The sequence below is a fragment of the Elephantulus edwardii genome, unplaced genomic scaffold (genome assembly GCF_000299155.1).
Source record: "Elephantulus edwardii isolate Elephantulus edwardi_28Jun2011 unplaced genomic scaffold, EleEdw1.0 scaffold00108, whole genome shotgun sequence".
Classification (NCBI taxonomy): Eukaryota; Metazoa; Chordata; class Mammalia; order Macroscelidea; family Macroscelididae; genus Elephantulus; species Elephantulus edwardii.
Window position 1 is genome coordinate 6,314,877 of NW_006399858.1, and position 26,625 is coordinate 6,341,501.

At 41.7% G+C, this 26,625-nt stretch overlaps 1 protein-coding gene and 1 pseudogene across 1 annotated transcript in view; one reads left to right on the top strand and one right to left on the bottom strand.

Moving 5' to 3' along the window:
- The window catches only part of VPS13A (vacuolar protein sorting 13 homolog A (S. cerevisiae)), a 289,570-nt gene extending 270,903 nt beyond the window's left edge, over positions 1-18,667 (bottom strand). The window contains 1 exon segment of the mRNA XM_006891989.1: positions 18,568-18,667. Within this exon segment, the coding sequence (XP_006892051.1) occupies positions 18,568-18,667 (100 nt within the window).
- On the top strand, positions 1,791-2,082 carry LOC102872591 (annotated as a pseudogene).
- Positions 18,668-26,625: the final 7,958 nt, after the last annotated feature.

Below are 26,625 nucleotides of genomic sequence, written 5' to 3' on the forward strand. Positions count from 1 at the left end.
AAATGTTCTGGGACTCCCATTCTTCTCAGTCAGCCATAGCTTGTTGTGATCCACACAGTCAAAAGCCTTTGCATAGTCAATGAAGCACAGACAGACATTCTTCTGGTATTCTCTGCTTTCTGCCAAGATCCATCTAACATTAACAATAATATCGCTAGTACCACGACCTCTTCTAAATCCAGCCTGCACATCTAGCAGTTCTCTGCTGACATATTGTTCCAAACGTTTCTGGATAATTTTCAGATAGAGATAGATATAAGGATATTAACAGTAAAATTCTGTACCACTGTGTATGTTTAAACCCTTTTCAGAATAAAAGGTTCCCTTTCAACTTTAAAATTCTATTAAAATATCATAAAATATGAAGGTAAAACAGGGTGTTAGGAATTATGATTCTGTGTTTATCACTGACTACAGGACTCTCATTAGGCTCCTCCAAGCATTTCTATCACAGGAATCAGTAACTGTAACTTGACTGCATCATCCTTTTGTACAGTAAGTGATAAACAGGGGAATAGAGTGTGTGTGTACTACTGAAGTGGCTACAAAATACAGGACCCTGTTTAGAGAGAAAACTAACAAATTGGGTTCCCAAAGACAAAACATACAGGTGAGTTAGAAAGCAAACAGCTTCCAATGTAATATGTCAGGCAGAACAGCAACACAGTAACAACAAAATCCCAAAATCTTTCCCAGTATTATAATTTTGGAGAAAAGTAAAGAGTTGGGGGAGGAGGGAAAGGAAGACTAAATACAACTGTGATTGATTCAAAATTCCACACCAACAACTAAAGCCAAAGATGAGGAAATTGAAGAATTCTTCCAACTTTTGCAGCCTGAAACTGACCAAACTTAACACGCATTAATAATTTGGTGACTGGAATGAAAAGATGGAAACAAAGCAAAAGGAACGATGGTTGGGAATTATGAACTTGGGGACACAAATGAGGCCTGACCAAATGGTTTAATTTTGTGAACTCAAGGATTTATTCCTAACAAATGCCTTTTTTAAGTAATACAACCAGCACCTATTCTATTGGCTACATCTGTGGAAAGAATCATTGGAGAAGCTAATAACACCAGCAGTCAGGACATGTGCTGACTATGGAACAATCAATTACCCATGTACAAGTCCAAATTTATGTTGAAGGAAATGAAGGCTATAGGAACCAAAGTGTTACTTAGGGTCTATCGCACCTGAATTTAACAATCATCTCAAGAATATGTCTGAGGCATTGAACACCAATGACTGAAGACCAGATGAGCTGTGCGATGATATCAAAGACCTAAATCATCCATGAAGAGAGCAAAAGCTTGTTACAAAGACCGAGAAGAAAGAAAAGACCAAAACAGATGTCAGACAGGACAATGAAAATTGCACTAGAACACCAAGAAGCCAAAACAAGGGGAAGAGATGGGGAGGTAAAAGAGGTGAACAGAAGATTTGAAAAGGCAGTTCAAGAAAACAAAGCAATTATAATGGAATGTGCAAAGCGCTGGAGTTGGAAGAATAAAAGGAAAAACTCAGTATTTCTCAAGTCGAAAGAACTAAAAACAAATTTAAGACACAAGTTGCAATACTGAGATATGCTACAGGGAAACAAGCATTTTTAATGAGTTTCATGAATGAGTCTTGAATGAGCCAAGCAGCAGCAGCAGAAGATGATAGAAGGAATATATAATCACTGTATAAAAAAAGAATTGGTTCGACTGCCCAGCATCCCACTCTCTTGGAGACTGTGTCCTACTCCCCGACTGTCTGCACCCGGCCCCGCAAAGACCTCGCCAAAATGCCATCTCAGATGGAACATGCCATAGAGACGATGATGTTCACATTTCACAAATTTGCTGGAGATAAAGGCCACCTAACCAAGGACGACCTGAAAGTGCTCATGGAGAATGAGTTCCCTGGGTTTTTGGAAAACCAAAAAGACCAAAAAGGCTGTGGACAAAATAATGAAGGACTTGGACCAGTGCAGAGACGGCAAAGTGGGCTTCCAGAGCTTCTTTTCTCTGACTGCTGGCCTCACCACTGCATGCAACTACTTTGTAGTATATATGCAGCAGAAGGGACGGAAGTAGATGTAGGCAGCATTGACGGAAACACGCCCATCCTGTCCAGAGTTATCCCAGAGTTGCTTAAGGAATCTGCCCCCCAAATTCCCCGTTCAAGGATTTCGTGCATAAGCAGACTGGGGCCCTTTGAATATGCACAAATAAAATCCAACCCCCATTTGACAAGTAGCGTAAGAAAAGCCAGTGAGATGCCACATAAGTTTTTTATTTTTATATTGTTTGTATCCTATTGCCCTCAATAAATAAATTCCTTTTTTTAATAACACACACACAAAAGAATTGGTTCACAGTGAAATATTTCAGAAGTGTCACATGATCAAGAGTCAATGGTGATAAGGGAAGAAATTCCAACTGCACTGAAGGCACTAGGAAAAAAAAAATAAGGTCTCAAGAATTGAGGGAATACCAATTGACACGTTTCAAGTAACAGATGTAGTCCTGGACATGCTTACCAGTTTGTGCCAAGAAAACGAAAAAGACCGCCACCTGGCTAAATGACTGGAAGAGCTCCATATTTGCTGCCATTCCCAAGAAGGTGACCCAACAGAATTTGGAAATTATCAAACAATATCATTATCACGTCAAATTAAAGTACTGCTGAAGAGCATCCAAAAATGGCTACAATGGTACACTGACAGAAATTCTAGATTCAGGCTGGGTTTAGAAGAGGCCATTGCACCATGGATGTCATTGCTACTGTCAAATGGAACCTGGCTGAAGGCACAAAATACCACAAGAATGTCTATTTTTGTGTCTTATAGATTATACAAAGCATTTGACTGTGTAGATCATAGCAAACTTTGGTTAACACTGAGAAGAATGAGACTTCCAGAACACATAATTACGCTTATACAAAATGTGGACCAAGTAGCTGTTTTTCAAACAGATCAAGGAAACCATGCATAGTTTAAAACTGGAAAGATGTGCATCAAGGCTGTATCCTTTCTCCATATCTATCTGATCTGTATATTGGGCAAATCATTCAAGAAGTTGGACTTTCTTAAGAAGAACATGTCATCAGGATTGAAAGAGGACTCATCAACAACCAGCATTATACAGATGATTCACAAAATTTTGCTTGTTAAAAACAAAGAGGACTTGAGACCTTTGCTGCAGAGGATGAAGGACTGTAACCTTCAATATGGATTACATCTCAACATGAAGAAAACTAAAATCCTGACCATTCATACTCAACAGGCAACACTATGCTAGATGAAAAAAAAGATTAAAATTGTCAATGCTTTCATGTTGCTTGGATCCACAACAAATATGTACAACATTGGGAAAATCTGCTATGAGGAACCTCTCCAAATTTCTAGTGAGTAATGACATCAGTTTAAAAAACAGGTGCACCTGATTCAAGGCACCATGTTTCCAATCATCTGCTATGCGTCTGAGAGCTGGACAATGATAAGGATGGCAAAATTATTTATACCTTTGAGTTGCGGTGTCAGGGAAGAGTGTTGAATATCTCATGGACTGCCAAAAATCAAACATATATGCTTGGAGAGGATGCAATCAGAGTGTTTCACAGAAGTAAGGAGAGCAAAGCTTCTTCATCTCACACACTTTGGGCATGTTGTTAGGTGAGGTTATTCCTTGAGAGTGACTTCATGATTGGAAAGGTGGACATGGAGAAAGAGAGAACACCCTTAAACAAGACAGATTGATACAACAATAGGCTCAAGTGTGTCGGGGATGGTAAAGATGGTGTAGGATAGGACACTGTTTTCACAGGGCCATTATGATTCATTCTTTACAGCACTTAACAACATAAATTATAAGCTGATAATAACTGGTGACTGGAATGCAAAAGCTGGGGAAAAAAGATGAACTGGTCTTTGGAAAATACGGCTTATTGATAGAAATCAGGCTCAAGAGAAAATGATAGAATTTTATATAAAGAATGAGTTATTCAATAAAAATATTTTTTTAAATCCTATATGGCAATGATGTCATCTGATAGGCAATAAAATAATTAAACTGATTACATCTATGGAAAGAGTTGATAAAGCAGGGTTTGACTGTGGACCAGATCATCAATGACACAAATAGAATATCAAACCAAAGTTGAAGAAAACTAAAACAAGTCCATGATAACCAAAATATGACCTTAAGTCTATATCAAGGGAATTTAAAAGCCATCTCAAGAACAGACTTGGTGCACTGAATACAAAATGACCAAAGGACAGATGAGTTGTGAGATGACATTACCCACAAAAGAAGCAAAAGGTCATTACAAAGGGAGGAAAGAAAGAAAAGAACAAAATGGTTGTGTTTCAGAGAAGAGACTCTGAAATTTGCACTAGAAAAGAGATGGGCAAAGAAAGGGAAGAAATCCTAAAATAAAACAGGTGAACAGAATATTTCAAAGGATAGCATGAGAAGACCAAATAACAAAATGTGCACAGAACTGGAGATAGAAAACCAAAAGGGAAGCACACTCTCAGCACATCTCAAATTGAAAGAAATGAAGAACCTAAGCCTTGAGTTGGAAAACTATGGGCAAAATCTTGAATGATGTAGAAGAATCAAAAGAATATGGAAGGAATACATAGGGCCACTGTATCAAAAAGAACTGGTTGACACTGAACCATTTCAGGAAGTAGCATGGTAGCCTAATGTAAGACTCTGCACTGCAATCCTGAAGGAGCACTCTTCGAATCCCAGATGTTCCACAGGGGAAACACGGGCAATCTCCTCCCATGCGATTACTGCAAACCCACTGGAGCGTCAGCTATAGGTCAGCTCTGACTCAGTGGTACACACAACAACAAGTATATGATCAAAATCCAACAGTAACGAAGGAAGACGTTAAAACTGCACTAAAGGTGTTGGAAAAAATAAGACCCTAGGATTGATGGGATACTAACTGGCATGTTTCAAATAGATGTAGCCCTGGATATATTCACTAGTCTAGGTCAAGAAATCAGAAAGAAGACAGTTAAGTGGCCAACTTTACAACAACCACGAGTTACCTCTGTACAGCAAGTGATAGAAAGGACATCATGATAGACAGGAGAAAAGACTGAAGCTGTCAACAACTTCATTTTGCTTGATTCTGCTATCAATATCCATGGAATCAGCAGTCAAGAAATAAAAAGATGGGCTTGGGTAAGAAGGGGAGGAAGAAGAAAAAAATCCAAAGATGTGTTACACTGAGAAAATCTGCTGTCAAGCACTTCTCCAAAGTGGTAAAGAGTAACTTAGTAGGTGTGACCAATCCAAGCCATGAATGATGGGGAAAAAATAACGAAGAATTGGGGGGAGGGGGGCACAGGAAATCAAAGCCTTTGAATTGTGGTACTGGTGATGGACTGCCAAAAAAACAACTAATCTGTGTTGGAGAAAGTACAACAAGGATTCTCCCCCATACTTTGGGCATGATGTCAGGAGTGGCCCATCCTTGGAAAAGACATCATACTAGAAAAGGCAGAGGGTCAGCAAAAGAGAGGAAGACCGGCAACAAAATGGACTGACATAGTAACTGAAACAATGGGCACATCAGAGATTACAAAGATAGTGCATATGAAGGTTCAGATATGTTGTTCATTGATTTTAGTCATAGTCAACTTGAAGACACCTACCAACAACATAAAGTACAGGTACTGTGTGCTACAAAGAATAACTATCAGACAAGCCACCATCACTACTACATCTGAATCTTTGAAATTCTAACAAAAATGTGGAATTCAGTTCCACGTTAATGCTTTCTAATCATTGCAGGATGGTTCAAAAATCCATGTAAAAGTATCCACTGCCCATTCTGATTTAGCCTGACTTTCGTAGGAAATGTATGAAAAATGACTACTTGAATCCCTAACTAGTTATTAAAGAACAGTTGTTTGTTGTTGTTGTATACCAGAGTCAGAAATGACCAATAGCTGACCCTCCAGTGGGTTTTCAAAGGCAGTAAATTACACAGTGGAGCAGCCAGTGACCTTGAACCACATGTCTTTGGGATTGCAACACAGCTTCTTGCCACTAGGCCATTAGAGCTTCCTTAGAAAAAAGGTAAAGAACTACAAATATATTTAAAAGTATATATAAACTTTTATTATAAGTAGAAGTATTATATACTTAATATAGTAAGTACATTAAAAAAATATACTTAACCAGCAGCAAAGTTTTTCTAGAGAATCACTGTAGTAGTAGAAGGAGCCTGGTATCAGTAGGGTTGCATGTTCAAGTGCTTATCCAAAGTGCTATTTTTTAATTTATAAAAACTAAGAAAAAAATAAGAAACATACATAAAGGATATTCTGTAAAATAATCTCTAAAAATATGAGATAATCCATAAAATTATACATATGTATGATAACTGAAATATTAATAGGGGACTGATTAAATATAGCATGAAAATATTACAATGTATCAATGTAACAAAATTTCCAAGTGTATTGACATAGGAAAGACTGACATATTTAATAAATCAAGTTACAGAATAGTGTTTAAGATACCATCATTTATATAAAATTACTGAAAATTTAACATATTGTTTTAAACCAAATTCACTATAACTTTGGACCCACAGTGACTTTCCATTGGGTTTCTAAGGCTGTAAATCTTGACAGGCAGAAACTGTTATCTTTCTTCCTCACAGCTGGTGTATTCAAACTGCCATCCTTTGGTCAGAAGTGCAAGATGCTATACACTAACACCATCAGAGCTCCTTAATATATTGTGTTTTAGATAAAGAAAATAACCTAAAAGAATGTCTTATTACTAGAAGTTACTCAGGAACTCTGGGGAGTTTCTGTAGGGAGCCGTGCTTATTAATGTGCTCAAATGCTGTGCCCGTCTGGCAGTTCAAATCCACCTCAGCTCCACAGGCAGAGGACAAACATTCTGTTTCCAAAGATTTACAACACTGGAAACCCAATGGGGCGACGGTGAGCTACGAGTTGGTTCCAGTTCCAATTCAACGGCAATAAAGAATGAGTAATCCTACCCTCTTGATCAAGTGTTGTTCCATGAAACTCTTCTGTGTCAGCCAGTTCTTTTTGGTACAGTGACCCTATGTACTCCATTTTTTTTAATAATTCCTGGATTATTCACTATTCTGTCCATAGCATCCTTAAGTATTGCAAAACGAGGCTTAGATTTGTTTTTTTCAGTTCCTTCAACTTAAATGTCAAGAGAGTTTGGCCCAACTCCAGTTCTTTGCACTTTTCATTATAATACTTTGCTTTGTCTTCCCAAGGCAATGGAAATCAAGGAGGAAGTTCAAGCTGCTCCGAAGTAACTAGCAAAAAACAAGGCCCCAGGAATTGATGGAATACCAATTGATATATTTTGGTTGTCCTGGACATGCTCAACAGGCTGTGTCAAGAAGTCTGGTGGACAAGTACCTGGCCACGTAACTGGAAAAGATCCATATTTATTCCCATTCCAAAAAAGGTAATCTAACAGAGCATGAAAATAATTGAACAGTATCACTAATATCACTAAAATCTTGCTCAAAATTATCCAAAACCAAATGGAAGAGTATACTGACAGAAGAACTATCAAAAATACAAGCAGAGCTTAGAAGAGGTCATGGAACTTAACTTTATCACCAGTCAGATGGATTTTGGCGGAAAGCAAAGAGTAACAGAGAAATGTCTGTCTGTGTGTTTCACTAACTATGCAAAAGTATTTGACTATGTGAATCACAACAAAGTGTGCCTAAACTTAAGAAAGGAAATCCCAGAACACTTGATTGTGCTCATATGAAACCTTTATGTGGACTTCCTAGCAGTCTTCAAAACAGAGCAAGGAAACACTGTTGTGTTTTCTTGGTTTTTTTTCTCTTTTATTGGGAAAAACATATTGGGGGTACAAGGAGGTGAGGGTTGGGGGCAGAATCCTGAGGATGGGCCAGGATGCAGTTGAAGAGCTGCACAGTTTGGTCGGTGGGGGGAGCAGGTGAAGGAAATGATGAGGGTCCAGTGGGGACCAGATGCTACAGACGAAGGACAAGCATTTTCCAATGGTAATTAAATCAACTGTCTTATTGATTTGGGAAGCGGATGCCAACTCTCTGGCTTCTTCATGCTGAACAGGGGCATAGATGTAAAGGGGGGAAGGGAGGACGCTTTATCACCTTACTGGTGGTCTTGGGTTAAAGCTGCTTGCCTTCTTGCTCTGTTAGAAGATGTTTTCCTGTCATTTGCTCCCCGCTGGACTGCAAAGTGTTTTCCCAGGTGGGTCCAGTGGGGATGGCTGGTTGAACCCAGAGGCTCCATCCTCCTTTGCTTCCTTAACTGTCAGTTGTATTTCCTTTTTGTCACTGGCACTGGGTTCAGGGTCAATTCTGGAGTAAAACTCAGTATTAAGGTTACCTATAGGAAAGGGAGCAAACCTAGAGAGAACAAAATAGAAGGGCTTTGAGGGTGCTGCTTTCAGGTTTACTGGGGGGAGGATGGCAGAAGGTGGCCTAGGCAACATTCTCTGGATACCCTAGGCATTCTTTTTTTTTTTTCCCTTCCCCACCCATGGGTCAGATGGCACAATCTGAGGACTGAGGAGCTCACCCTGAGGGCCAAAACGGCTTGCCCCAAGCCAGGGGCCGAGGGCAGCCTGCCCCGGGCAGAGGGTCACGACGGCTCACCCCGAGCCGGGGGCCGAGGGCAGCCCATCCTGAGCAGGGCAACACCCCCCAGGAGCTGGCTGGTATACTCCCCCTCCAATTGCCCCTATCCCAGTCTGGTCCCGTCGCCTGACTGAGGACTCTGTGGTCAGGGTTAGTGTCTTCAATTCCAGCACTGCCACTTTTACCCCCCATAAGTGGTCATACTATATTTTGAAGTAGGTGTCACTGCCCTCTCCCTTTATATATGATAAAGGGAACCTGAGAATTGTGAACAGACTCCCCCCAGGTCTAACCATCTTTTGGCAGAAGCATTCAACAGAACAAAATATGTGGTGCATTTAGGATGACAGTCCTCTTGTGCATGCTGCCACCGTTAAGGTCATCAGACTCACTGCCACCGTTAAGGTCATCAGACTCACAGTGACTTTCAGCAATCCATTGCATAGGTAACTGTCCTCTTTGGCCTGTCCAATGCAAAGGTAATCGTCCTCTTTGGCCTTTCCAATGCATAGGTAATCGTCTTCTTTGGCCTTTCCAATGCATAGGTAATCGTCTTCTTTGGTCTGTTCAAGGAAACCCAAACCTGCAGATGGCAGGCATGCATGCCATCCCCCACCTCCTACGCAGGCGGCCAGTGGGGTGCACCCCCCCCCCCACAGCGCAGGAGGCCTGCAGGAGGCGCGCGCCCACCCCAGCATGGGCAGCCATTGGGGGCGCGCCTCCCCACCCCGCCACAAGGGCACTTGGTGGGTGTGCGGCCCCTCTTGTGCGGGTGGCCAGCGGGTGCCCGCTTTCCCCACAGCCGCCATCCTGGCTCCAAGAATTCTCTCCAGACCAAGTCCACCTTGTGGCAGTGTGGTGGCTTCACTGTACCAGTCTTGAGGAGGTCTGGTGCCCAGCATCCATCCTGGGTGAGGGAATCCATTCGTTCAGGCTGTGGAAGCCTCATGGACCTACAGCGGCTGTTCGGCAAGTTGCGGGCTCTGTGGGGGAGGGGGGTTGGGAGCCATGAGACTCACCCATTTTTCCTTGGGAATCCTTGAATTCCTGTTGTTGAGGCTCATCTTCACTGAGGGCCAGTCATCAACTGTTTAAGTGTTCAATTATCAATAAGCTGAAGTCTGTGGAAGGCCATAATGGCCCTGCTTTAAGTGGTTTGCTGCTTCCGCAGCTCACCATACTGTCTCTGCCTCCGCCGCCATCTTGGATCTCTAAACTAGTATTTTTAAAAAAAGAAAAAAGGATGGAAGGAGTATACAGAGTCACTGTACCAAAAGGAATTGGCGGACACAGAAGAATTTCTTGAAACAACATATGAGCAAGAGCCTATGGTGATGAAGGAAATTCAAGCTGCACTTAAGGAACTGGAAAAAAACAAGGCCCCAGGAATTGATGGCATACCAACTGACATGTTTTAACAAACAGATGCTGCCCTAGATGTGCTCACCAAGTTGTGCCAAGAAATCTGGAAGACAATCACCTGGCCAACTGACTGGAAGAGATCTATATTTGTTCCCATTTTAAAGAAAGATGACACAAAAGCATGTAGAAATTATCAAACAATATCATTAATATCATATGCAAGCAAGATTCTGCTAAAAATTAACAAAAAAAGACTGAGGCAGTACATCAACAGAGAATGGCTAGATGTGCAGGCTGGTTTTAGAAGAGGCAGTAGTAACTAGGAATATTACAGCTAATCTTAAGTGGATCTTCGCTGAAAGCTGTCAGTACCAGAGGAATTGAATGTCTGTATTTGACTATGCAAAGGCATGACTGTGCGGATCACAACAAACTGTGGCTGATTCTGAGAAGGGAATCTTAGAACGCTTGATTGTGCTTATATGAAACCTATACTTGGACCAGGAGGCAGTTGTCAGAACAGGGAAAGGGAACACTGCATGGTTCAAAATCAGGAAGGGTATACACAGGGATGAGTCCTACTACCATGCAGAACAGATCTTCCAGAAGGCTCAGCTCTATGAGGAGGAATGTGGAGGAATTGGAGGAAGACTCATCAATAACCCTGCTTGCTGAAACTGAGGAAATTAAGTGCTTGCTGCAGAAGGTAAAGGACTGCAGCCTAAAACATGGATTGAAGCTCAATATATCCTCACCACTGGGCCAACTGGCAGCATCAGAACAAGATAATGAAGAGACTGAGATTGTTAACAGCTTTAGTTTGCTTGGCTCCACAATCAATACTCTTTGTACCAGCAGTCAGGAAATCAAAAGACTAATTGCACTGGGAAAGTCAGCTGTAGGGACCTCTACAGAGTACTGAAGAGCAATGATGTCAGTCTGGAGACGAAAGTGAGCCTGATCCAAGCCGCGTAATCTTCGCAATTGCTTGCTATGTTTCAGAAAGCTGGACAAGGAAGCTCTGGTGGCCTAATGGCAAGAAGCTGCACTACAATCCCAGAGGTATGTGGTTCAAATCCGCCAGATGCTCTGATGGAGAAGGAGGGGCAATCTCTTCCTGTACCAGTCAGATCCAATTTGATGGTACATGCACAAAATAATAAAATAAAAACAGAAAAAAAAATTATTAAAAAAAAAAAGAAAGCTGGACAATGATTAGGGATGACAGAATGAGAACTGATGCCTTTGAGATATAGTGCTGGAAAAGAGTATTGAATATACCATGGTCTGCCAGGAGAACAAACAGGTTTGTCCTGGAGAGGGTAAATCCAGACTGTTCCATGGAGGCAAGAATTCTGAGGCTTCATATGACATACTTCGGGCATGTTGCAAAAAGGGATCAGTCCTTTGAGAAGGACATCATGCTTGGGAAGGTGGAAGGACAGCAAAAGAGAGGAAGACCATCAATGAGATGGACTGATTCAGTTACTGGGGTAATGAGGGTAAGTGTGTCACAGACAGTCAAGTTGGCACAGGACAGAGCAGGTCTCAGGGTTATTGTACATGGAGAAGCTATGAGTCTCAAGCAACTCAGGGGCACATAACAATAAGACTGAGTTGTTGAAGTGAATATATTTCACTGGCAAGTATAATATAAGCTATATTTTTGTAATTAAAATTTAAACTTTTGCTTTGCTCAGTTGACTAAGAACTGGGAGAAAATATTTTCAAAATATTTGAGAAAGGATTTGTATATAAAATAATAATCTTCTCCACTCAACAATGAGAACACATGTGAAAATAGCTTGTGGCTCATCAAAAAGTTGAGCACAGAGTAAATGACATAGCTATATTCTCAAGAGAAATATAAACAAAACTTATAAATGAATGTTCATAATGGCATTATTGATAAGACTGAAAAATTGGAAACTAAAATGTCTAACAGCTGATGAATCTACCCCCGCCCCCAAAAAAAGGAAATGGACTATTATTCAGTCATAAAGTGTATGCAGTTCTGATGGAGGCTACAACATGAAGTTTAAAAACACTATGCTGAGAGAGAGAAGGCCAGAAATAAAAGGCCAAATAATGAATAATCAACCCAATCAATAAAATGTTCAGAATATGAAAATCCACAGATACAGAAAATCTATCTGTGTAACTGTTGTCAAGGATTGGGCTGGGCAGAAAGAAAAGAAAAAAGACCGTTAATGGATTTCTTAATAAGATTTTTTCCTGGAGTTGTCAAAATGTTTTGGAATTAATAGAGATGGTTGTACACACTTGGGAATACACTAAAAAGCACTTAATTTTGTCTTTCAAAAAGTTGAGTTTAATGTGAACTTTTATCTCAGTAAAAGAATGGGGGAAACACTCCTTTTAAAACGTGTAAAAGAGCTGGACACTCACCAGAAAAACATATAAACATCAAAAAGAATATGAAAAGATGCTCAACATCATTAGTTATTAAAGAAATGCATATTTAAAGCACAATGTTTTTTATCATTATTGTTGCTGTTGTTACGTACCTGTCAAGTCAGAACCAACCTACAGCTAACCTTCTAGTGGGTTTTCAGAGACAGTAAATCACAAGGGATATTGCTCATCTCTCCCTCAAAGAACCACTGGCAGATTTGAATTATTTGCCTTTGCAGTGGCTGCACAATTAATTTCTTACTACTAGGTCACAAGAGCTCCCTATATACTTCTTGTTGTTAAGTGCTGTTGAGTACAACTTATAGCAACTCTATGAACAGCCAACTTGAAACCTGCCCTATCCTGTGCCATCTTCATCTCTCAGACACCTGAGCCCATTTAAAGTCAGGGTGTCAAACTCATCTCATTGGGGGTCTTCCACTACTTCACTGACACTCCATCTTTCCAAGCATTAAGGCCTTTTCCAAAGAACAGGCTAGCCTAGCTCCAAGCCAAAAGTATGAAAGATGAAGCTTTGTCATCCTTGCCTCCAAGAAGCACTCTGAACACACCCTTTCCCAGACATATCTGTTCTTTTGGCAGTCCATGGGACATTCAGTACTCTTCTTCCAGCACCACAACTCCAAGTCATCAATTCTTCTGTCATCCTTCCTCACTGTTCAGCTCTCTAATGCACAGCAAATGAATGAGAATCAGGTGCACCTGAGTCTTCAAATTGATATCACTGCTCTTCAGCATTTTTGGGAAGTTCCTGATAGCAGACTTGCCCAATGCAGTATGTCTCCTGATGTCCTATGATACCAAGGGTGTTGATTGCTGATCCTAGCAAGATGGCATCATTGACAGCTTCAATCTTTTCTCTATCACAATGTTGACTGCTGGGTCTGTAGTGAGGATCTTTGTCTTCTTCACGTTGAGATGCAATCCATATCAAAGGCTATTATAGTACGTGATCTTCCCCAGCAAGTCTTTGATATCTTCCTCACTTTCAGCAAGCACTGGCAAAAAAAATAAGGTCCAAGAAATCGAGGGAATACCAATTGGCATGTTCAATGCAGATGCAGCCCTGAATGTGGTCACCAATATATGCCAGCAAATCTGGGAGGACAGCTACCTGGCCAACTGACTGGAAGGGGTCCATATTTGTCCTTATTCTTAAGAAAGGTGATCCAAAAGAATGTGGAAAGTATCAAATATCATTAATATTTCATGCAAGCAAAATATTGTTGAAGATCAACCAAAAGCAGCTGGAACAGTACAATGACAGGAAACTACAAAAAGTACAAGGTGGTTATAGAAAAGGCCGCAGCACCAGGGAAATCACAGCTGATGTCAGATGGATCTTGGCTGAAAACAGAATATGAAAAGAATGTACATTTGTGTTTTACTGACTGTTGTTGACTGCTGCTGAGTCGAGCACTACTCATAGCAACCCTACGAACAAAAGACCTGAAGCCTTTCTATAAATATCGTCATTTACCAAAGTTTATAGAATTTCCAGAAGCATGCTATTTAGGAAGTGTATGCCACTAAGGCATCTGACTGCATGGATCATAACAAATTATGTCTCGCTTTGACAAGAATGGAAATCCCAGGATATTTAACTGTGTTCACATGGAACCTGTACCTAGACCAAGAAGCAGTTGTGCAAACAGAGCAAGGGAGCACTATATGGTTTAAGGTCAGAAAGGGTATGCATCAGGGTTGTATGTTTTCTCCATACCTATTCTATCTATGCTAAGCAAATAATTCGTGAAGACAGACTCTACAAAAAGGAGTGTAGCATCAGGATTGGAGGAAGAATCAATAGCCTGTGATACGGTGATGACATACTTATTAGATCAATTTTTTTAAAAAAAATTTTAATGACACTACCAAGTGTTGACAAGGATGCAAAGCAGCAGAACTGCAGTTAATGGTGGTGGTACAGCCAAAGAATAAGCTGTCTGAAAAGTAGCCTGTCAGTTTCTTACAAAGTTGGGTATTCACTTTCCATATAATCCAGCAATTCCAGTCTTAAGCATGTACCTAAGAGAAGTAAAATTTTATGTCCACACAAATATTTATAACAGTTTTACTCATTTTCATCAAAAACTAGAATGTTCTTCAACTGGTGAACAGAAAAATTTCTATAGATGACTCAAAAGCACAGGAAATATATAAACTTCTACCACTTAAAAACTCTATCAAGGGGGAGCTCTGGTGGCCTAGTGGCAAGAAGCTGCACTGCAATCCCAGAGGAACACGGTTCGAATCCACCAGACGCTCTGCCGGAGAAGGAGGCACAAGATCCTCCTGTACCAGTCAGATCTGATTTGATGGTACACGCATACAAAATTAAAAAAAAAAAAAACCTCTATCAAAAAATTAGCAAAAGTTTTCCCCAAAGAAGAAATTCAAATGGTCAAGCAGCATAAAAAGATTCCGTATCACTAGTCACTGCTGTCAACAGTTAATTCTGACAAAATGACCAAATGGGACAGAGGAGAACTACTCTTCTAAAGAGTTTCCAAAGCTGTCAATTCTTATAAGAGCTGACTGCCTGCCTTTCTCCCTAAGAACTGGTGGATTTGCTGAGTAACTAATCTAATGCTTAATTAATCCACTGCTGTGCCACCAGGGCTCATTCCAAATACAAATACACAGAGACACACACACACCATACACAAACACAGAGACACAGACACACACACTTTTACTGCTGTGGAGCCAGTTCTGATTCACAGCAATTCTGTCAAATTTCCGGAGCTGCTAATTTTTACAGGAGTAAACCGTCCATCTTTCTCCAGAGGAACTGCTAGTGGTTTTGAACCTCCCTTTCATATCTGGTTACACATTACATAGCCAGAGCTCCTTTGCACTAGCCATTAGGGAGGAGATAAATGAGATAGTGCCTCACCCTAGGAATAGCAGTGATTCAAGGGAGGGGGCAAACAAGCACTGGCAGGGTTGTACAGAAATTTCAACCACTATTGGTGGCAATTTCGAACAGCATGGTCACTATCAAAAAACACTTTTGCAGGGGAGCTCTGGTGGCCTAGTGGCAAGGAACTGCAACTACAATCCCAGAGGTGCACGGTTCGAATCCACCAGATGCTCTGCCGGGGAAGGAGAGACAATCTCCTCCTGTACCAGTCAGATCTGATTTGACGGTACACGCACACAAAAATAAAAAAAAATAAAAGGCATCAATTTAAAAAAAAAAACAAAACACTTTTGCAATCTCTCACAAACTTGCACACAGAATTACCACATGACTCAGTATTCCCAATCCTAGGTACACACTTAGAAGAAGCAACACTGGGAATGCAAAGGGTAATCTGTACACGAAGGTTAATTGCACTTTTCACAATAGCCAAATGTTGGAAACAATGAATACGTTCATCTGATGAATGGATAATTAAAATGTTATACAAAAAGATATGGGTACATGTATGTATATATGTATGTATACATGTATGCGTGTACACATCTCTCTCTCATTATCATTGAGGTGGGACCAACTCATCTCTGACCCTCCACTGATTATCCAAGACTTATCTTTCTCCTCTGGAATCTCTGAGTAGCAATAAAATTACCTACTGCCTATGCTGCCAGAGTTCCTTAAATATGCATGTGTGCATGTATGTGTTTGTACACAGCAACAATGGCTGCAGTACATGAAAAATGTAATCAACATGGAATATAGGCTTCTGCTAACTGGTTTGGTGTATATGTTTATGATCATACACACACACTCTCAATTCCACACAGAAGTCACTCTCAAATGCATTTTATGAAAGAGGTTAAGTGGAAAATGTGTGAAAAAAAAACAGATCCAAAAGGCACCATTCACCTAATTCCATTTAGAGGGCATGCGAAGGAGCCTAGGAAAACTAAAGGCTCGAATTCATTAGCTGCTTTGGGCGGAAAAGACTGGTAAACTCTTCCCAAGAGTTTTAGACTCTGAAAACCTAATGAAGAGTCAGTTATGAATTAACTCCTATCATGCTAGCAGTTGAGTTTTGAGTTAAAACACCCAGTACTGTAGTTAAGGTATTTGGCTGCTAATCAAAGTCAGTGGCTTGAACCATAAGTAAGAAGGAAGATGAAGCAGTTGGCTTCCATAAAGAGTCACAGGCTTGGAAATCTTACAGGCTGTTCTTCGATGTTCTACAGAGTCTTCTCCCTGGAGGCTAGGATTCTGAAGCTCTGTCTCACATACTTTAGGCACGGGGCCAAGAGGAAGCAGTCCTTGGAGAAAGATGTTTGGAAGGGTGGATGGGCAGTATAGGAGATGAAGCCCTGATGAGATGGACTGATAAAATGACTAGAGAAAAGGGATTAGGTCTGAGAGATTAACTCAGGATAGGGCAGGGTTCTGATACTGTACATAAGGTCTCTATGAGTCACAGGCAACTCAACAGCATGTTACAACAACAGGGTCACTATGATACAGGTTGGGCAGTGGGCTTAATTTCAGGTTTTGCTTTCTGGAAAAGTAAAAAAACTGGAGCAATAGTGATCAGCGACTGCAAAAAAAAAAAAAATCTGTAGGGTAAGCTGCACATTACAAAAAGACAGCAGGGGGAATTTTAAGGAACGATGGAATTTTTCGGTGATTTCTGACAGTGAGCATATGATTCTTCCTACTTGTCTAGACACAAGAGTAAATTTCAATAAATGTAAGTTTTAAGTAAATTCGCAAATCACTTTCTACATAAGCTCATCTTCAATTCAGAAGGGCATTTCCATTATGGATCAAAGCCTGTTTCACCCGTTTTTAAGATCTTCTTTTGAGCTTGGTGGAAACAACTTTTATTACGTCTTCTATGCAAAAGGGAAGTAGCACATATTAAATAAGCAAATTTCTGGTATGTAACATCTTTAGTTTTCTTAGTTCAGTCGTCACACGAGGTTTTCACGAATAAAATAAATTACCTATATAAGCCATTTCATAAATCAGGAAAATCAAGACATGTAGAATAAAGTGCAACGTCAAGAAAAGTTGCTTTTTCAAAACGACAGCATATTACACACACACAAAAAAAACCCGAACTTTTACTGGCACGAGATATTTGTTTTATAAAGCAATCTAATGGGTGTCTAAAATAAAAATATAGAAACTGGTCAAAGCACTAAATTGGACTGTAAAGAAAACAGTACACACAAAATAAAAAGTCCCTTTTAGCCATGCGAGTGAGTGTACATTCGGCCTGACTTGGGCTGATGAGTTTCTGCACAGTAGTTGTTCTTGTTGTTATGTGCTGTCCCTATGAATACAAGCTCTGAGCCCTGCCTTGTCCTGAGACAGTCTCATCGAGTCTGAAAACAATCCCATTTCTCCAGTCACTGAGTCAACTGCACGGTCCATCTTTTTAATTCAGAAATTCGCTCAAACTCACAAAATCCTAAAGTCTCATTAAGGAGGCAGGTTCCAAGTGCGGGCTGTGAAATAAAACCTACACCACCCGTCACATGAACGCCGCAGCCGCAGCCGGGGAGTTTCGCTCTGGGGGCGATCGGTCAGAGGAGGCGTCAAGACAGCCCTGGGTCCGGGTGGAGCAGTCCCAAGTCTCCCGGGTCCGGGTAGTGGAGCCCCAAATGCCCGGGGTTAGCCGGGGAGGAGGTGGTGCAGCCCTGAGTGCGCCGGGGTACGGGTAGTGCAGCCCCAAGTGCCCGGCACGTGGAAAACCACCGGCTCAGCCCGAAGCCAGGCGGGGCCGGAAGGAGGGCGTCTGTCACCGCGCGTCGCCTTCACGTGGAGGCAGCGGCGACTCCCTAGGGTCGCGTCACAACCCGGGGAACGACCATGATGAAACCCTCCCACGGGCGTCCCCTCGCCCGGCAGCTGAAATCGGACCACGCGGGTCGGGAGGGGGCCTCGCGGGGATTTGAACTCACGATCCACGGAACCCGCCGCTTGGCTCAGGAAGAGAGGTTCATCCCGCACCCGCCAGGAAACGAAAACTCCCCGGCGGAGACCCGCACCCCGCCGTCCGCTTTATGTAACCTGAGCCCCAAATGACGAGTGGCAGGTGGCAGCGCCCAGTGAGGGGGGCCTGGAGCCCCAAAGCCGGCCTTGGGCAACAAGCGGGCAGAAGGGACATGAGCCTGCGGGGCGGCGGCGCTCTCGTTACCTCCCCAGATGCCCAGAGAGAGCTGGGACGTGTCCAGGTTCACCACATAGTCCCCCAAGAACCGGTTCAACACGTCCACGACCACAGACTCGAACACCATCTTCCTCAGCCGCAGCAGGCCGGGAGGCCGTCCCTGTGCCTTCCCCGGAGAACGCTCGGCCCCACCAGCTACGGGACGGCTCTGCGGTGGCGCCACCACCAGCCTCACGCGCAGGCCGCCGCCAGTCCCGCGAGGGGCGGAGCCGGTCGCGCCCGGCGCATGCGCGGCTCGAAGCCAGCACGGGCGGAACGCGGGCGGAGCTGGGCGTCTGTGTTTGGTCGGCGAAGGTAACCAATGTTCGTTTGGGACCCAAGCAGAGCGATTTGCGCCCGCGTCCCCAGCACATGCCTCCCCACGCTGCAGCCGCACTCCTCTACCCCACCAGCCCCTCCGCCTCCTTTGGGCAACGGGACAGAGGCGAGAAACACAAGATTCTCCCGCCTCGAGCCCCCCCCCACCCCCTCGCTGCCGGCGCGGGAATTGACTGGGGGCGGGGCGACGGTTACGCTCCGATGGGGACGCCCCTCCCCCCAGCTGAGTCGGAGGTCGTGAGGTTCTGGGCTGTAACTTCAGCTAGGACCTGTCTGTCCTGCTGTTGGGTGGGTGAGACGGGTGTCCATTATTATAGGTTCCGAGACAACGCCCTAGTGTCCTGGCCCCGACCTGCCCTGGTGTCCGTCGCCTGTAACTGCCCCACCCTAGTCTGCGATCGCAGCCCAAGGACAGATCCTATGCCCTTGTTGGGGGGGACATGAGTAAACTCAGTGGAAACTTAGGGCGCTTCCCTGCATTTGAGATGGGCGCCCTGCTTGATCAAGGAATTTCATCCCACAGAGTGACACAACGTTTCAATTCCGATTTTTTTTATCAGTCTGTCTAAACGTCCAGAGCCTTCCAGCGACTACCGCGAGGTCGAAACTCACCTCTGAGCATGCACAGTGACTGGCCTACAAAAAAAAACAACCACCTTTGAGCTCTTCAGTGGAAATTGACCCAGAAAGTCTCAGGTCACAGGGAAGAAAGATGTGAGGTAGAGAGAAACCCTGATCATCACTCAGCAATGACTGCATAGAGGTGAACCTTGAACTTTCTGCATGCAGAATAATGGTATTATGTCTGGTGACTTAAATTCCTGAACCACTTTACCACTATTTTGTAGTCACTCAGCCTTTCAAAAAGAAAAAAAATTCATTGTTTGCCCTTGCAAGTGAAATGCCTTCAGGAAAGTGGAAAATCATCTATTTCATTAACTTATGTGAAAGATCTGCACTGGGCCACTTGAAGGAAGCTGAGATGTTAAGCATTATCTTTACCTGTGATCTCTAATTCCAACATACCACCTACTTTTCATTTCTGTCACTTTATTTAAATATTAATAATGTTTCATTTAGTACATAGCTCTGCTAATTGATGTATTTTGTTTATCTGCAACTCATTCATAATATCCTTTATTTCATCTGGCAACCCTAGTTCAGATGCTATAATAGGCTTGAGTCTTCCAGTCTCCACAATCATTGTATTAGATCACTATGCTGCTTGTATTTTGAATGCATTCATTCTCATACTCTATTTTTCTACACTTGAATAACTTGTCAAAATTATGTTTATGTTTCCAATGGCTTTCTATTTTTTTCAGGTACCACAGCAAAGCAAAAGAGTGTGTGTGTGTGTGTGTGTGTGTGTGTGTGTGTGTGTATAAAATGCTACCAATACCAATTAATGGGAAATAGAAGATTAAACACTAAGAATTTTCTAATTGGCCATCGATGTCATAACCAGTCAACTTTAATATATTAGAAGCATAAATATAACCTTTCTTTTTCTCATTTTGTCCTTCACATTTTCCATTCATTACCTTTGCATAGCAAAGTCCTTACACAGTTTTTGCCTGGGTTTGGCGACATGCTCTAAGTATTTCATCTATAAAAGTATAAACCAAGGAGGTACTTTATTTGTACTCAAAATTAACACAACTCAAAGCTGAGCCTTAATTTAGAAATATTAAGAAAACATGTATTCATATGTTGCTCATTTTGTTTAGTTAGGTAATTTTGTAGAAGAAATAAAAAGCCATTTTCCTTATATTTATTTAGCTAATAACATTGGAAATCTACCATGTCATGATGGGGGAAGGGAAGCATGGAAAAAAGAAACTCATGGCGTTTTTATCTTATCATGGCTGCCCAGTCTGAGCCAACTCATAGCTGACCATTAGAGTTTCTGAGGATGTTTTTGATTGGCCATCTTTCTCTCCAGAAGTGACTAGTGGTTTCAAACTACCAGAAAAGTCTTTAGATCAGCAGCGCAACTTCCTACAGACCACACCATCCGAGGTCCTTTCATTTTACTAATGTATTACTTGTAATGATAATAACAAGCTGTATTTTATAGAATTTTGCTGTTCATGCATAAATTCGAAGAACTTCCAGAACTCTTTCCAAAAAACAAATCTTCGGTATCTTGCAAGTAGCTCATACTAGTTTTATACATTCCAGGTGGAATAAAAAGGATTCTGTTGAAAAATGATATGGATAAGCCTTTAATTGCTTAAATGAGCAATGAAATAATTCTGAGAGTGTGAAAAATAAAGTCACAATGCATATTATAACAATTCTCTTCTAGTTTTGGATTGTGTATTAATATAACATGTTTCATAATGACTAATTTGGAAGCAGTAGTGGCATCCACATCCTAAACAACATGCCTCTGGAAACTATGAACTTTGATAAATGATGACAGGTATAGAAAGGCTTCAGGCCTTTTGTTCATAGGGTCGCTATTAGTTGTGCTCAAGTCAACAGCAATCAACAACAACATACAACATAATTACTAAAAGCTAGAATTCCCCACTCAGCACTTCTGTTGCTTAATCAATATGAGGAAGTTTGTAAATAAAAATAGCATGTTAAAGATGTTGTGTTGTGTTTTGTACCATAGAGTCAGAACTGACCTATAGCTGACCCTCTGGCAGGTTTTTTCAGAGACAGTAAATCACATGGGAGGAGATTGCCCATCCTCCCACAGAGCAACTGGTGGCCTTGAACCATGTGCCTTCAGGATAATAGTGTAGCTTCTTGCTATTAGACCACCATTTAAAAAAAAACAGTTTTACCTATTAAATTACTCTTAGACCTTGAAAAGTAAGCCCAGAGACTACCAAAGCACTTGCTTACGATTCAAATTTGGAATAAGTTCATTAATTCACTCTCTATATGCTGCCCTGGATGTACTCACCAGGTTGTACCAAGAAATCTGGAGAACAACCACTTGGCCAACTGACTGGAAGAGATCTATATTCGTTCCCATTCCAAAGAAAGGTGACACAACTGAGTGTGGAAACTACAGTGTCATTGATTTCACATGCAAGTAAGATTCTACTGAATATTATCCAAAAACTATTAGAACAGCACATCAGCAGAGAATTGCCAGAAGCAAGGCTGGGTTTAGAAGGGGTTGTGGTACTAGGGATATTGTTGCTGATGTTAGATGGATCTTAGCTGAAAGTGGAGAATACCAGAAGAATGTCTATCTGTGTTTCATTGATTTTGCAAAGGCATTTGACTGTATGGATCATAACAAACTGTGGCTGACTCTGAGAAGAATGGGAATCCCAGAATATTTAATTGTGCTAATGCAAAACCTATACTTGGACCTAGTGGCAGTAGTCAGAACAGAGCAGGGTAACACTGCATGGTTCAAAATTGGGAAGGGTGTACGCCAGGGATGCATCCTGTTCAACGTGTATGCAGAGCAGATTATCTGAGAGGCTGGGTTCTATGAGGAGAATTGTGACATCAGGATTGGTGGAAGATCTATTAACAATCTGCATTATGCAGATGACACAACCCTGCTTGCTGAAACTGAGGAGGACCTCATGCACTTGCTGCAGAGAGAGGGTCAAGGACTGCAGCCTTCAGTATGGACTGAGACTCAATGTCAAGAAGACAAAGATTCTCACCACTGGACCAATTAGCAGCGTCAGGATGGATGGTGAAGAGATTGAGATTGTTCACAGCTTCAATTTGCTCGGCTCCACAGTCAACACTCTTGGCACCAGCAGTCAGGAAATCGAAAAGCGTATTGCGATGGGAAAGTCTGCTGTTAGGGACCTCTCTAAAGTACTCAAGAGCAATGGTGTCTGGAGACTAAGGTGCACCTGATCAGGCCATGGTCTTTGCAATCACTTGTTATGCATCAGAGAGTTGGACAATGACTAGGGAGGACAGAAGGAGAATTGATGCCTTTGAGCTGTGGTGCTGGAGAAGAGTATTGAATGTACCATGGACTGCCAAGAAAACAAACAGATTCATCCTGGAGAGGGTTAAACCAAGCAACTCCTTGGAGGCAAGGATTCTGGGGCTTCGACTGACATACTTTGGGCATGTTGCCAGGAGGGATGGGTCCTTGGAGAGGGACGTCATGCTTGGGAGGGTGGAAGGACGGCGCAGGAGGGGAAGACCCTCTATGAGATGGATTGATTCGGTGACTGCGGTAATCAGAATGGGTGTGTCAGAGGTAGGATAGAGCAGGGTTTAGGGCTGTTGTGCATAGGGTTGCTATGCATCGCAAACGACTCGACGGCACATAACAACAACATATCATAATTTAAATACAACACTTGGTAGTTTAATCAAATTTTTTTTCCTATTTAAGGATAGTCTAGATGCTCAGTCTAGATGCAGAGCAGATCGTGATGCTGGGCTTTATGAGGAAGAATGTGACATTAGGATTGGAGGAAGACTCATCAACAACTTATGGTATGTAGATGATACAATCTTGCTTGCTGAAACTTAGGAGGACCTGACGCATTTGCTGCAGAAGGTCAAGGACTGTAGTCTTCAATATGGATTGAAGCTCAACATCAAGAAGACAAAGATTCTTACCACTCGGCCAAATGGCAGCACCATGATGGAAAGAGAAAAGATTGAGGTTGTTAACAGTTATAACTTACTCAGCTCCTCAAACAACAGTTTTGGCACTACCAGTCAAGAAATCAAAAGGTGAATTGCATAAGGTAAGTCTGCTGTCAGGGACCTTTCCAGAGTACTGAGAAGCAACAATGTCAGTTTAGAGACTAAGGTGTGCTTGATCCAAGCCATGGTCTTTGCAATTACTTGCTATACATCAGAGAGCTGGTTAATGATTAAGGAGGATAGAAGAAGAATTGATGCCTTTGAGTTGTGGTGCTGAAGAAGAGTCTTGAACATACCATGGACTGCCAAGAAAACAAATCGATCTTTCTTGGAGGGGGTGAAACCAAGTTTTTCCATGAAGACTAGAATTTTGAAGCTCAGTCTCATACTTTCGGCATGTGGCGAGGAGGAACCGATCCTTGGAGGAGGACATCATGCTCAGAAGGGTGGGGGGACAGCACAGGAGAAGAAGACCCCAGATAAGATGGATTGATACTGGATAACTAGGGCAATGGGGGTAGGAATGTTGGGGTCAGTAAGACTGGCTCAGGACGGGGCAGGCTACATAGGACTGCTATGAGTCACAGGTGACTTGATAACACATAAAAACAACAACAACAGACTGTAATATAATTTACCTTTGCAAGTAGTACTTGCTGTTTTATGCATAATTTCTATTATACCAGAAACTTTTTGTCTTTGAATTTTTGACATGTTAGTAGTACAAGTAGTAACCTTGGACATCTCTTTCTTTCTTAAGTACTTGGTTCTCAAGTAAATGTTCTCATTTTGCTAATTCTTTTATGATTTCTCTTGCAAAGCCATGCAGTCCTCACAGGCTACATGCCCAGATAAGAGAACCATTGAAACAAAGTCCGTCCCTGAAAGATGTCCTGGAGAATTGGGTTTTATAGATAGCCATTTTTCAAGCCATTTACTGGCCTATCCTTTCAGAGCTCCATACTCTTTTCTTGCTGAATGATTCAAAATAACAATTAAAAAATATTTTGAGTTTGTGAATTTTGATCCTTCAAAGAAAATATATGTAAGGAGGAAAAACATTAGGAACCGTACAGGACTCGACTCTGTCTTCATACATAGAATGTAATGATGCCAAGCTGTAATGATGTAATGTGAAATGTGTAATGATGCACAATTAACCCAGATTCCAATTGCTGCTGCTGTTGTTGTTAGGTGCCATCAAATCAAGTATGACTCACAGTGACCCTATAAACAATGGATCTGAGCCCTGCCCTATCCTGTGCCATCCTTATCATCCATGGGTCAGTCCATCTCATTGAGGGTCTTCCTCTCTTTTGCTGACCCTCCACCTTTCCAAGCATGATGTCTTTTTACAAAGAATAGTCCCTCCTCATAACATTCCCAAAGCATGTAAGATCAAGACTCATTATCCTTGCTTCCAAGGACCACCACGGTTTCACTTTCTCCAGGCCAGAGCAGTTTGTTCTCTTGGCAGTCCATGGAATATTTAGTACTCTTTTTCCAAAACCACAAGTCAAAGACACAGACTCTTCTTCTGCCATCCTTATTTCATTGTCCAACTTTCAGATGCCCAGAAATTAATTAAAAAGACAATGGCTTGTATCAGGTGCACCTTTAGTGTTTAAACTGATATCATTTCCCTTTAGTACTTTGGAGAGGTCTTTGACAGATTTTTCCAAGTGCAACATGCATTTTGATTTCTTGACTGCTGCTACCGAGAGTGTTGATTATGGATCCAAGCAAGATGAATTCCTTGATTGTGGAGGAAGATTAATTCACTGGCACCTTCAATATTTTCTCCATCTACCATGATGTTTTCTATTGGTCCAGTGGTGAGGATTTTTGTTTACTTGATGTTGTGGTGTAATCCATATTGAAGATTGTAGTCTCTGATCTTCTGCAGCAAGTGTTTTAAAGTCTTCCTCACTTTTATTTTAGCAAGGAAGGTTGTAACATCTACATAACACAGGTCATTGAGAAATCTTCCTCTGATCCTGACACCTCATTCCTCTTCACAAACTCCAGCTTCCCAAAGTATTTGCTCAGCATACGGGTGGAATAGGTATGGAGAAAGGATACAGATGTGATGCACATACCTTTGTTGATTTTAAACTGTGCAGTGAAACTTTGCTTTGTTCAGATACTAATTTTTTGGGTCTAGATTCCAATAAACCCTCAAAACTCAACAACTGTCCAATCAGTTTCCACCTATATCAACCTTTAATCAATTTTCTGAATTGATAAATCTTAACAGGAAATGACCACCTCTCTTTCTCCTGAGGAGTTTTAACTGAGTTTGATGGAGACTCGTAACCTTTTCTGGCTAGACAAACAACACACTGTAGATAGACTATGCTGTAGTGTTCCAAAATGTGAAGACTTTAGATACGCCATCCTTGTTTGGATCGGCCAAGAAAGTAGTTAAGGTAACAGATTTCTGAGGTCTCTGTCCACACGCTCCTGCCTCCTGCCTTGGACTTGCTTGACAAGTACCTTTATTTCATTCATGCCTAAGTGTTGCCTTATCGTAAAATCCTTCTTTGACCACCAGTTTTCCTTTACTTACCAGCAGTTACCTTGAACCTGACATGGTGTTATAGAACTTACTTGTTGGTTTCTCCCCTTCCAAAATGTAATCTCCAGAAGAGCTGAAAACTCTAACTTAACACGATTCTGACACATTGCTACCCAATGAAATTTTTGGAGAATGTTATGACTTGAAGGCAACTGTCAAAGAGTTAAAGCACAGGTGATGAAGCCCAGATACAAGAAGCCCTACACTCAGGGTTTAAATAGATGGGGGTAATCAAATCTTTCCAGCTGGTCTTCTGGTAAAACCATCCCTAACACTTGGCATGATGGCCTTGTGGAAGTTGTATGACTTTCTTTCCAGTGTGTGAGATGATGTTCTATATTATGGAAATAGTGAATGGTGCTTCATACTAACTTTGATCTAACTTTAAAATATACATAAACTTAAGCCAACATCTGATGGGCATGTCTTCTTGATCTTTATTCTGTTTCTCCTATATTAGGCTAAATATGGGAATTTTTGGTGTAAAGTGAATTGTGCTTAGTCACTGGAATTTTTTTCAGTGCATA